Source organism: Carassius auratus, chromosome 29, assembly GCF_003368295.1.
Source record: "Carassius auratus strain Wakin chromosome 29, ASM336829v1, whole genome shotgun sequence".
Taxonomy (NCBI): domain Eukaryota; kingdom Metazoa; phylum Chordata; class Actinopteri; order Cypriniformes; family Cyprinidae; genus Carassius; species Carassius auratus.
In genome coordinates, this window is record NC_039271.1 from 15,534,148 (window position 1) to 15,548,488 (window position 14,341).

The 14,341-nt window shown below is 38.2% G+C and overlaps 1 protein-coding gene across 3 annotated transcripts in view; it reads right to left on the bottom strand.

Moving 5' to 3' along the window:
• The window catches only part of ppfia2 (PTPRF interacting protein alpha 2), a 149,888-nt gene extending 138,154 nt beyond the window's left edge, over window positions 1-11,734 (bottom strand). For all 3 annotated transcript variants that reach the window (XM_026209834.1, XM_026209833.1, XM_026209831.1), the window contains exons 1-2: window positions 11,473-11,734; window positions 2,096-2,353 (exon numbers count right to left, since the gene is read on the bottom strand). In XM_026209834.1, coding sequence (XP_026065619.1) covers window positions 2,096-2,344 — 249 coding nt within the window. In that variant the 5' untranslated portion in view covers window positions 2,345-2,353; window positions 11,473-11,734. The remainder of the gene's footprint in view (window positions 1-2,095; window positions 2,354-11,472) is intronic.
• Window positions 11,735-14,341: the final 2,607 nt, after the last annotated feature.

Consider the following 14,341-nt stretch of genomic DNA (forward strand, 5'->3'; position numbering starts at 1 on the left):
AATAAACTATCAATAGAAATGATTGCGTTTAAGTATAATGCACAGTATAAATGACCAGAACTTTAGTGTTGTTGTTAAAGTCGCAATGATTAAAAGTTATTACAAGTTGTGTCCTGTTTCTTAGCATAACAGTTCAAGGTTTGCTGTGAAGAAGGACCCAAGATATTATAATGCATGATATCATCACAGTCTGACCCCAGGGCATCTTTTGAATTTTTGTTAAGATGTTTGTGTGTGTATGTGTGTGTGTGTGTGTGTGTGTGTGTGTGTGTGTGTGTCTGTGTGTGTGTGTGTGTGTGTGTGTGTGTGTGTCTGTGTCTGTGTGTGTGTGTGTGTGTCTGTGTGTGTGTGTGTGTGTGTGAAAGAAAGAGGTATCAGCCAATAGCTACAATCATGTGGCTTAAACCAGGCCACTTCCTCTCCGCATCACTCCACCTTCCGTCTACTTCCTCCCCACTTTCCTGTCTCTCCTCCTCTTCCTCTGCAGCCGAGTTCCCCCTGCAGCGATAATTCAACCCATTTCATCTCCCTTCTCATCAGAGCCCAGATTTAACGCACGGTCTAAACTGCGAGCCCAAACCTCAGATGCTGTCAAGCGCTAAACGAGGTCAAAATGTTGTTTCAGAAATGTTCCACGTCTGCTCACTGTGGACCACATTCAGACAACCTGTTTACATTACATATTACACATTTCCAAACTGATGTTTACAAAGTTTAAAAGGCAATCGGCCAATCGCAGAAAGTGCAGAAATGGTGTTGCCACCTCTCAAGTGATTTCTCAACTGAATTATATTTTTTTCCCCTCATCTTCATAGTCACGCTCGAGGAGCTCAATGAGAACACAGTGAGCTCAAAGGAGGTATGAAAACCCACTCCTACAAAACTAGAATTAAAATTAAATAATTACATTTAATAACCCTTAGTGAAAAGCTAGGAATAAACTGATATTTAACTTATCAACTAAGCAAAAGCCTGCATCCATCATGCAATTAGTGTAAACTGTGCAAAGTGGCCATTATAAACACCACCAAACAATCACTGTGAATAAAATCGATTTCAATGCCGTTTAAAAAACATTAGCAGACACCGTTCACGGTTTCTCAATTACAGCAGCTCATAATAACACGGCTTTCCTGCTGGTGCACATCTTCAGAATTATTCCGCCAAAGAGACTCGTAAAGCTTTAGCATGGAGTCGATGCGGCTAGAGATAATAAAGCGCTGCCACGCTAATTGATGGAGTCGTCCGCATGCATGTAAGGGCTGGATTGAGAGAAGAGACATCTCATTTAGGATGTGGTCAGTAAACAAAGACAATAAACACATTGTTATCAATACATTTTTGGTCTATGACGCCATTCTTCTTGGAAAATAAGTATGTCGCGCCGGACTGTAAAACAGCAAGAGATCAGTCATATGCTAATGTCTGTAATTTACATGATTAAAGTATCATTTTTTCACTAGAATACTTTTCATGTTCTAGTAACATTGTACCCCTTTTTCATAGTGTTAAACATACAGCCGTAGCCCTCAGTACAGCAAGCAGCACCAAAACTGTGTCTCCACCCAGAACAAGAGAGAACTACCACACAACAAAACCTTCTTTTACTCTCCGCCGGGACCACAGAGACTTCTGGAAGGAGAACGCTAAGGACTTGTGACTAGAATTACTGACACACTTTTCCTTTGAGCGTCCAGCTAATCTGGTTTTAGTCGTGATTACGTAAGCCATCACTTTTTCCCCATGTCTCTGGGGCAGTAGTAGTGCAGCTGAGAACTGCGCTTGGTGATTTTCACTCCTCTTTGTTTTTGGAGGAGAGACTTGGTGTCACCAGTTTCAGCTGCTGCAATCACACACGGCCAGCTGTGACGTGCACATATATTACACAGTCTCTCAGCTGTGGAAAAATGCACCAAAATTGACATTTATAATTTTTTCCAAGACAATGCCGGTACTCCGACTTAGAAAATGATGAGTTTTCTTTTGGTTAAAAAGGGAGATTTAACGATACGTGGACCAGACTTTTGCCTAAAGTCAGAAGAATAGTTAGATGAGTTCCTTAATCAACAGCACGGTTTGGGTGTAGTTGTCGTACCTGTGGCAGTGCGGAGCTGAGCTGACGCTGCAGTGAGTCCCGGTCATAGATGACGTCCTGCAGGTGCTCCTGGGCGAGGGCCAGGCTCTCTTGTGTCTCTCTCAGGGTGTCTAACAGACGGTCTCTCTCATCAAGCATGTTCACCATCAACTGCTCGAAATGCGAGTCAGGGTCGGAGGCGCTGCTCTGGGAGCCCCGCTGGCTCATCGCTGTGTCCTCGCTGATCGTGGGCATCACTTCGCACATCATCTTCACCTGCTGAGAGAGGATGCATGCAATGGAAATATCTGTAAAACTCCTTTGAAACAGTCATATATATAAATAAACGTAACTAGTCCTAATAAATGCAGCCTTAGGAAGCACAAGAGGCTTCTTTGATAATCAGCTAAAAAGTCTTACCAACCCCACACTTATGAGAAGTATGATATTATTAACACTTTATGTACATAACATACACTTCTTTTGTCTGTCAATTACATACACAATACATTGTGGTGATGTGTTTGACTCAAAGCTGTTAGAGGTAGAGGCGAGCATTAAAAACACACAGGGCCACAGAGCACCTCGCCTGGGCTGTGATGATACAACACAGGCGGAGCAGGTGAAGGAATCTACTGGCAAGGATGAGATGTGTTTATGCCGGTGTACAACAGAGTGAGTGGAGAAAGAACAGATGAACAGAGAAAGACAAACTCTTGGCAAGTAAGTCTTGTATTGAAGTCCATGATTTAAACTATACACAGACATATACCAGCTCAATTGACTGACCAGGCATCTCAGGTCCTGTTAATATTAAACATTTTAAAAAATGAATCAGTCTGAATAATGTTGTAAAGTATATGTGTATGCTTCCTGAACTCTAGATTTGATGCTTGTGCCGTTTACTGGGCCAGAATGCATCGTTTTCTCTTTTGCTTATGTAACAGGGAGCTCTACAGCTGTAGGGGTTTAAAGATGTGTGTGCCATTTGTGGACTGTGGAAAAAGAGGAGCGATTTTCTCAAGTAATAAGGAAAAACTAAATTAATCTCCATCTATCTATCCATCCATATATATATATATATATATTGGGGGTGTAACGATACGCGTATTCGTATTGAACCGTTCGGTACGACGCTTTCGGTTCGGTACGCGGTACGCATTATGTATACCGAACGGTTCGTTGGAGTAATTAATTATATTTGAAAAAAAAAAAAAAAGAGAGAGAGAGAGAGAAATATAATGATATGCGTTCAACAAGGTAGCCCAATAACCCAAACAACGTAACAGGCAACGCCCCTGACACTCCCGAAGAAGAAAAAAACACCATCTTATATGTTTATGTTAGGCTACTCAGCAGGCGCTCGCTCACTCAGTACGCGCTGAAGGCTCGTTGCAAAATAGCCAATGCGTTTAACAGACTAGAAATGAGAAGATCCTCCAATAACCAACAGGTCTGGTGTTTGGGTGCACTTTGGATTCCCTTTAAGCTATAATGGTGATGGCAAGAGAGTGGTGGATAAAAAAACAACGGTATGTCGCATCTGCAACATGACAGGGTACACCAGCGGGAATAAAAAAAAAAAAAAAAAAAAAGCGGGAATATCTGGGATATATGCGTCAGTACTATCTGGGAAAAGACGAAAAAAAGGAGAAACATGCACGCAGCAAACTATCCCTGCAGCATTTAGACACTATAGCTTACAGGGAATCCAACCCAAACAACAGACCTGTTGGTTATTTTAGGATCTTATATTTCTGGTCTGTTAAAGGCATTCGACATTTTGCAACGAGCCTTCAGCGCGTGCTGAGTGAGCGAGCGCCTTAGGGGCCGTTCACATATCGTGCCTAAAAACGCATGGAAAACGCTAAGCGCGTCTTTCTCCTCCTTTCCAAAGCGCTTGGGCAGAAGCGCTCATGAGGCGTCTGTCTTTGCTAAGCAACAATGACGTGCTCTCTCCATGAGACGCGGAAATTTCAGCGAAGGATAAATGGATTTGCAGCTCTAAAAATCGCTTGCAGTAGCTCTGCTACTAAATTTATTTCAAAATTGCAATCCATATACAACTATGATCAGCTGATCCTTCATCTTGGCTGAGCTCTCAACGTTGTTACGGGAAAGGATGAAGCTGATTGGTTGGTTCTTGTCACATGACCCGCGGTGCGCTTGCGGCATTCTGAAAAGTTGAGATGTTTTTACATTTTGCTGTATCTAAAACGTATCGAACCGAACCGAACCGTGACATCAGTGTATCGTATCGAACCGAACCGTGAATTTTGTGAACCGTTACACCCCTAATATATATATATATATATATATATATATATATATATATATATATATATATATATATATATATATATAAATAATGAAAAAAATCCAAGATTTAAAAATGTGTATAATAAGTTTAGTATTTTTGTATATTATTAGAGCACTTCATATTTTAAGCTATTAGCTTTTATTTACTATATTTTCAGTTTTCATTTGAATTTTAGTTCATTTATTTATTTGAAGTTTTAGCAATTTTAGCAATTCAACTCAATTTCAGTTAGATGACAAGGCAGCATTTCTAATTTTCTAATTTTAAGTTGAATATTTATTTTATTTCAACTTATTTTATTATTTCAATAAACACATTTTTAAATAAAATAAAATTAAATAAAATGTGACTGACTGATTATCCTGTCAATTACATAATGGTCACTTATTAAGTTCATAACTGCTCAGAAAATCCATGAGCGAATTTTCTTGATGTAGTTATTGGGATACCGATAGCTGATCAAGTATACATTTGCTTCACCAAATGGACCTGCATAACTAATTTCTAAATAATTATTACTTTAAATTTAAACATGATCTTACTTTCCTATAGTATACACATTTAAACATACAAAAAGTCTATTTCATTTTATTTACAGAAGACATATGGCCTACAATGTTTACAGATAGTAGGCTTACAAGTCCATCCTAAACTGGCTGTCACTGGCAATGGGCCTGCAGACACCATGCAAACGGGCTGTTAGCCAGAGTCCCACCATCTCCCAGCTAGACATTAACTGCTAACTTTAGACCCACAAATGCACTGGGCTGTGGCCAGCTTTACTGTCTCCAAACAAGCATACAATAGAAAAGCCCTGAAGCATTCTGGAAAAGTATAAATTAATATAAATTAATTATATAAATTAATTATATATCATAAAATACAATAAATAAAATACAATAAATAAAATAAATAAATAATAATGCCATAATGCACTCCTACCATGTTAAATAAAAGAAAATCTGTTAAGTTGTTGGAAAAGATGTCTAATTACAGAGTTAACAACTCAACTACTCCGATATGACCATGTTCGGTCGTGTACAAATTAAAAGAAACCTGAAATGACTTGAAATAATCTGTAAATGAGCCCTCAGGAATCTGGAAGCACCTTCTCATCTCTGTTGCAGTTTAACATGGAGGTAGTTATTGGGATATTGATAGCTGATCAATAAAAAACAAATCACCAACACTCCTCATCCCTGGCCCTTGGAGCTTTCTGGTCAGGAAAACAATTTTCAATTAAAAATGAGTGTGAACTAGATAGTTGTCGAATTCACATGAAAGTGCACAGCAATCACTATAAACCAGGGGATTGACAAAGCAAAGAGGGGTTGCTTTTTCCTGATATTTGGAGAATACTGCAGAAACATCCAGATATAACACAGAGAAGCGAGCATTGAGAGAGACAAAGGAACTGGAATAGAAGCGACGTCTCAATGCCATATGCTAATCAATAAATTATTCTTGTGGGACAGAGTCTGGGACTCCCTCTCAATCACTGCACAAACACACACACACGCACACACGCACACATACCCGAACACTACTCTGCCTACAATGGGGGAAAAAGACCTTGTGTTGTGTTCACACACTGACAGATTCAGTCCTACTCAGACACAGACACCTGTTGCAGCGCCTCTCACAGCAGTCTGGATGTGCCAGTTTACACACCACCTCTGACGTCACCATTACACAACATCAGTGAGCACAACAGACCACAATGACTAAATCAGACAACTTTTAGGGTTTACTTAAATCTACTAAAAATAAGTGTTTGGCCTACATGGAATCACATATGATTTATTAACTATAAATAGACATAACTATTTATAGTCATACAGTAGCTATAAAAATAGCACAACAGATGTTTTTGGTAAAATGAAAACTACTGATGAAATGAATAAAAACATTTCCTGTACTTTGTTTTTTAGTAAGCTGACATAACATAACATAATATAACATAACATAACATACAGTAACATAACATAGTTCACATGATCTATTTCCTTTGAGAGGCTGTAATTGAGTTGATTTTACTGCTCTATACACTATTCTTTCACTGTTCTATATCATTTGACTCTACAGAAATATAAAATTAATAATAATAATAATAATAATAAATCCAGTTTCAATATTACAACAAAAAAATGTTTGTCCAAACAACTGTAGGTTAGATGGCTGTCCAAAAAAAGTAATATAATAATATAATAAATATGTATATTATACAGTGGGTATATTATACAGTGGGTACGGAAAGTATTCAGACCCCCTTACATTTTTCACACCTTTTATATTGCAGCCATTTGCCATTTTCTTTTTTAATAAATGTGCAAAAATGTCATCAATTCTGTGTTTTTCTGTCAATATTGGGTGCTTTGTGTATATTAATGAGGGGGGAAAAAATACTTAAATGATTTTAGCAAATGGCTGCAATATAACAGAGTGAAAAAATGAAGGGGGTCTGAATACTTTCCATACCCACTGTGTGTGTGTGTCTATATATATATATGTATAGTGTGTGACTGAGAGCCAGCATTTATGCCTTCACACACAGTGAGCATGGGAGAGACAAAATCAATGCTAAATAAAATGAAACAACAGCACTGACAAATTCTCCTTATTGTCTGTCTCACTCTAATCTCAGTGGTACTTTTAAAAATATTTTGACATTTAATTGCATATTGCAGAGCAGAAATTGATACATTTTGATAAAATTGTGAGCTCTCTGTAGCATCAAACTGTCAATTTTTTTTATCAACTTTGCAGAAAATGTCAGTTGCTGAAATTCATTAGCATATATTCCTACACGCTCCAAATGAAAAATTATGAATGAAGTGCAACTGAACCACCAAACAAATTGAAAGCAACTACAGGGTGCCCTCGGTGGAAATCGTGGTCTGGAGGCACTTAGATCAGAGCAAAAGGGCACTTAAGCATTGGTGATTACGCAACTGAGCAACTGCATCTCAACTCTGTGATCTATATGAACCTCCAGGAAGAAATAAAAGAGAGGAAGGAAGAAAGACAGAATGATGCAGCAGGGTTGGAAGAGGACAACCATTACGGCATCTTCAGTGAAGAAGACTCCCATGTATATTTCATTACACCAAACAGGCACTAACATCAGACATCAGTTTAACTTCTGAAAGCAGGGGAGCAGTGATTGTCCAAGCATGTGGGCTGGACTCAATAAATGAACAAAGGAGTGTGGATTATTGACTGTTAACGCATTGCAGCTCACATTTTAACAAAAGGTCAAGGGCACAGAATATTTAGAGGATATTTGGCATAACATCTTGCACTGAAATATAACGCAGATGGGCACAAACCCAAGACTGCTCACTGGCACAATTGGTACGAGAGTGCTGTACACTGTATTTTAAGCCCACATTTCAATCGGAGTATTGAGTGGAGCACAAGGTAATGCCCAGAGTAAAAGCCCCACTGATGACAACACAAGCGATCATATTCCACACACACTGTCTGAATGAATGGATGGATGGCTGTGGGGGGAGGGAGCAAGAGAGAAAAGTACAGATTGAGAGGAAAGGGATGCCTGAGGTGAGGGAGTTCAATGAAACCAGTGGATTTTTGTATTGATACAAGACAGGCCAAGAATAATGGAACTGCACCAATCACGCTAAAATTATAATGCTGTATTTGACATATAGTGGGGGTCCAAAAGTCTGAGACCACTAAAGAGCTTCTATTTTGATTTATTTTGATGCAAATGCTTTCATTGATTATCTTATCAACACATCACTTGAAGGGTTAGAGTTCACCGAAAAAATTATGTCATTAATTACTCACCCTCATGTCGTTCCAAACCCGTGAGACCTCCGTTTATCTTCGGGACACAGTTTAAGATATTTTCGATTTAGTCCGAGAGCTCTGTCCCTCCATTGAAGCTGTGTGTACGGTATACTGTCCATGTCCAGAAAGGTAAGAAAAACATCATCAAAGTAGTCCATGTGACATCAGAGGGTCCGTTAGAATATGCTGAAGCATCGAAAATACATTTTGGTCCAAAAATAACAACAACTACGACTTTATTCAGCATTGTCTTCTCTTCTGTGTCTGTTGTGAAAGAGTTCAAAACACAACAGTGTAGTGATATCCGGTTCGCGAACGAATCACTCGATGTAACTGGATCTTCTTGAACCAGTTCACCAAATCGAACTGAATCGTTTGAAACGGTTCTCATCTCAAATACGCATTAATCCACAAATGACTTAAGATGTTAACTTGTTTAATGTGGCTGACACTCCCTCTGAGTTCAAACAAACCAATATCCCGGAGTAATTCCTTTACTCAAACAGTACACTGACTGAACTGATGTGAAGACAGAACTGAAGATGAACACCAAGCCGAGACAGATAACAAACAAAAGATTGACTCATTCTGGAGTCAAGAACCGGTTGCATTGGTTTTCTGATCACCAGTAGTGATGGGAAGTTCGGTTCTCTTCCGCGAACCGATTCTTCCGGACATTTAGATTCAATAAACAGGTTGAAGAAAGCGGTCCACCGGTTCTTTTGCGCTCGCCGTAATGACTTCATTGGCGATAACTGCCCTTCATTCAAGCCTTCGGTTTACCCGCACCCATAACACTAGCACAGAATCAGTTCACAATCAATCACCAAAAGAATCAGTTCAGACGCTCTGTGTGTCGGTTTGCTTCACGCTGAATCACACATGCGCAGTATCATCAGCTCCTCGGTTCTCGAATCGGACGCGTCTGACAGAAACGGTTCTTGACTCGAGAACGAGTTAATCATTCATTCATTATCTGGGTCTGCTCTGTGTTCATCTTCAGTTCTCTCTTCACAGCAGTTCAGTCAGTGTACTGTTTGAGTACATGAATTACTCCGGGATATTGGTTTGTTTGAACTCAGAGAGAGTGTCAGCCACATTAAAAAAGTTAACAGCTTAAGTCATTTGTGGATTAATGCGTATTGGAGACGCGAACCGTTCAAAACAATTCAGTTCAAATTGATGAACTGGTTCAAGAAGATCCAGTTACATCGAATGATTCGTTCGCGAACCGGATATCATTGAACTGTTGTGTTTTCAACTCGCTTACAACAGACACAGAAGAGAAGACAATGCTGAATAAAGTCGTCGTTTTTGCTGTTTTTGGACCAAAATGTATTTTCGATGTTTCAAAATATTCTAACTGACCCTCTGATGTCACATGGACTACTTTGATGATGTTTTTCTAACCTTTCTGGACATGGACAGTATACCGTACACACAGCTTCAATGGAGGCACTGAGAGCTCTCGGACTAAATCTAAAATAGTGTTCCAAAGATGAACGGAGGTTATTAAATGACACAATTTTCATTTTTCGATGAACTAACCCTTTAAGAGAGATTTTAGTTCAACTTAATTTTGAGAATATGTGTGTGAATTTTAAAATGTCCTAGTATTTGGTTTGTCCTTGTAGCTTTTAATGACAGTTTTAAGCTGTCAGAGCTCCACACGTTTATTTTCATGGTTAGGGTCTCACATTTACATTGAACGGATTTATTTTAATTAATTACATTTGTCCTAAATACTTAAAATGTCAAATATAGATTTTCATCGGTTGTTTCAGTGATCTTAAAAATGTCTCATTTATTTTACACAATTACATTCATATCGTTTACACCATTACATTCATATACATTTTATTTTGATATTTAAAGGTTTTCTTCTTTTATTTTTCGTAGATTTAAATTACATAAAAAACCCAAACCCCACTAAACCTTCTTATAAAATTCTAATTTATTTAATGCCATTATATATTTATTTAATTTATTATAAATGCCAGATTTTCAACAGTGTTCTCAGACTGGACTCCACTGTAATTTTTCACTGCCACTTTTTCACTATAACCAACCTGCACACATTCAGTGGTGTGAAAAAGATCCTTTCCACCACACACCCCCTACCAAGGTCATACAAACCAGCTGTGCATTTGATAAAACACAGAGGAAAGGCTGAGGTAGACTTCACACACCAGCACAACCAACAGGGTCAGGGGGACACAGGGGCTGTCCTATTCTCAGCCTGTCTATCTACAGTAAAGACCATTAGAGGAGGCAAGAGCACCAGTGTGGCCACCATAGTTCCCCATCAATATGAGACAGTCATGGCTGCCACCCTAAGAGTTTAGGTGTCTGCACAGAAGCAAAATGACTCAATTGGAGGATTGAAGGCAGATATTTGTTTGGTTATACACCGGTTACATCATTTTTTTGATGCTTGGAAAATAGTTGAAACTTTATAAAATGGACAGACAGTGACAAATTACTTTCACAGACATGATGTGATTGTACGACTTGTGCATTTTAGTACATTATTGCCTGAAAACAGTAAAAAAAAAAAAAAAAAATTGTATTTGCATTTCAAATTAATTGTGTGTGTAACATTCAACAAATAGAAGTTTCATGCTGTAACAATTCAAATACGGTTTATTTGACCGAACAGCCAACCATTAGTACATTTGAGCACCACTTTCATGTTCACACAGTCCTCCGGCACATGTGAATACGGTCCATTACAGCTGGACCACAGGCAATGGGATATGCAAAGACAATTCCTGTGACATGCCCACTACACCTAGCAAGCCGGCATGTTACAGTAATCTCATCTCTTTTAAAAACAGCTTATTCTGCTGCTGTAATTCTAATTGAAGAGAATCCTCAACCACTGTCTCAAGCGCATTACATCATGCCTTTGCCTCTCTCTCTTTCACCCTCCCTCCCTCCTCCCTCTTTCCTTTCTCTCTGTCAGTGTCTTCAATTGATCTATGCACCTTTTCCCTTTGTGAGATATGAAAGATTATCATCAGTTCCCAAGAATCTGCATGCATTCATTAATTAAAGCATTCATTCATTCACTCACTCACTCACTCACTCACATTCATTGATATATCTGTTACTACAACAATACCTTTCACAACTGTTGGAAGTTTCCTTTCACTAAAGAAGCATTTCCCAATCACCTTGAAAAAGGTGAACAAAGAATACTGCATTTCCACAAGTCAGACACAATGACTGTTGTATTGTATTGTGCACGCTGTCTTATACTCACTGTTCCCTGAGCGATATCAATGACAGCTGCAATCTAAGCACGAGCGCACAGCTGCTCCAATCATCCGATTCATTCACTACAAGGAAGCTTCACCGGCCAAAATCAGCACTGCTCCGGCGAAACCCGCATGAATATCCACCGTTGGCATCCTCAGAAACGCGATATTCTCCCGTATATCGATGACATTTTGATTTCCAGTTATGCCCATTAGAAATAAAACGGCACGTTGAGGATTCAGCGGCGAGATCAGCGGTGGTTGGTAGAGACCATTGTTCGAGAAAAGAGAGGGAGCTCGCTTCTGTCTTAAAGTTGCAGCTGTGCGATTTCCCAACAAATAGAATAGTCTCTATAGGTTTCAGTGTTTACGCATGGAAATTATTTCTTTGTTTTAGTTTTAAGCGAATAAAATTTAGGAAAGATTCAAATATTTAGGAAACACCTTCGTTGTGTTACCCGACTCCACTAGAACACAACTGCATAAAAATGACTTAAACATAAAAACGCTTACGGCAAAAGTTACTTGTAGCAAAGTATTAGCAAATGTATTAGCAAAGTATTAGCAAATGTAAAAAAAAAATAAATAAAAAAAAAATCGGTTCACAAACACAAAACTTTAGATTCTCGACAGAAGGGCATAAAATTATTGTCATTATTATTATTAGTCATTATTAGCAGCTAGAACTATTGACATAATTATTGGATAGATAGATAGATAGATAGATAGATAGATAGATAGATAGATAGATAGATAGATAGATAGTGAGCTATTAACTAACTACTAATATTGTGAATTGATTCCTATATTTTACCAAACGTTTTTTGATTGCATAAAAAAAACTCTTAAATTACTCTAGCTTTACCACACACACACAAAAAGTTATCTGTACCATCCCACTGTCTCTATACTGCACTCGACTTTTTGTCTACTTTGCAGAAAATGTAATTTGCTGAAATTTATTAGCACAAAGCCTCTTGATAAAGTGTGGCTCTGGGGAGCACTGCACCACAGATCATAAAGCACAAAATTAACAATTAAGCAAATATGTTAGGAGTTACTAACAACAGAAGGAAACAGACCTAAGTGCAGCTAAAATAACTTTCCTTTGGACAGATGTTCTTTATGGACAGATGTTAAAGCATCAGAATGACTAGCTGCAGGGTGTGCAGTGTCAGTCCCGCAGGGCAGACCTGAGGCTGATGGGCCTGTCGCTGTCCATGGTGCTGCTCCAGTGAGGAGCCACGCACTGCTGTCCATGAAAATGAGTGCATGCAGTGTGTTCAACCCCAATAACAGCCGACAACCATACATAAACCTGGCCATTTCAGTCATGTTTTAAAATACTTTCTCCTTTCCTAGATTAATGTGCAAAGACAACTATGAGTAAGCCAATCTTAAGCAGAGTGTAAACACTGTTGCACTGCAGCACTTTCAAACATTGCTTTGCTCATTTCAGCTGTCCGGTGTATCAACTTCTGGCAAATCAATTCAATCAATAGCGAAAACAAGTATTTGTGAAATTGGATCCATGCTGCAAAAATTACACACTTCACCTTCTTTTTTTAATCCACACTCCTGGTCATATTATGCACAATTCATCAATGCATCTGGCTTAATAGGATCAAGGTAAATGTTAACCTACAGTCAAACTGCTTTTTAATTAGAAACATGTCACATTGCAGAAGTAAAATGGGTTGAGAAAGCAGTTTTATGTTGATTTCAAGCAGTCTCTGTAGGAAGTCAGTGTTCATGGTTGTGATGAGCTGAACTCCAGAGGAACAAACTCCTCAGAGAAAGAAAGAGTGAGAGAGAGAGCTGTCTCTGAGGTGCACTGCCATTGTACATCAACACTATGTTGTACTTCTCTCTTGGGTCACTGGAAAAAAATAGCTCACACATCTTTACATACAGTAATTCTTTCCTGCACGGAGAATTCAATCTCAGATAAACGTATTGTAAATGGCTTTAATTTTTTAATATTATGTCTGTACTTATGCTGGGGAAAAAATACATATTTAAAAATGGAAAATAAATTTAGACATTAAGCAAGGATGCATTAAACTGATCAAAAGTGACAGTAGACACACACACACACACACACACACACACACACACACACACACACACACACACACACACATATATATATATATATATATATATATATATATATATATATATATATATATATATATATATATCATGCTTTCCACATAGATATTATGCAGCACATCTATTTTTAACATTGACAACAATAAGAAATGTTTTTGAACACTAAATCAGCATATTAGCATGATTTCTGAAGGATCATGATGTGACACTAAGGACTGAAGTATTGGCTGGTAAAAGTTCAGCTTTGCCAGAAATAAATAATACATTATAAAATGTATTCAAATAGAACAGTTGTACTATACTGTACTGTACTTTTATCAAATAAATGCAGCCTTGGTGAGCATAAGAGGCTCCTTGCAAACTTTTGAACTGTAGAGTATACTGTATATACAGTACATCTCTTTTGGTGCAGAAAGAAGTTCATATAGGTTCAGAATGATATAAAGGTGATTAAATGACAGATTTATCAATTATATCTCTTTAAAACATCCTCAGGTTCTGCCCAAGATATTCAGCCTTTAGGATAGCTAATGCTAAAACAGATCATCTTCTCATGTGGATATTAATAAACATGGTACATATTACCATGCAGTTACACGTTAGGTCTAGTTTTGCCCGCTTTGAGCGTCTGGATTCTGCAGCCAGGTTTTTTTTTTCTTTTTCTTTTTTTTACAGATCAAAGAGAATGTGTTTTATCAAGCTTGACATTGACTCCAGCTTTACGAGCTCTTTTGAAGGTATCGTGCTGTATCGCCTGAT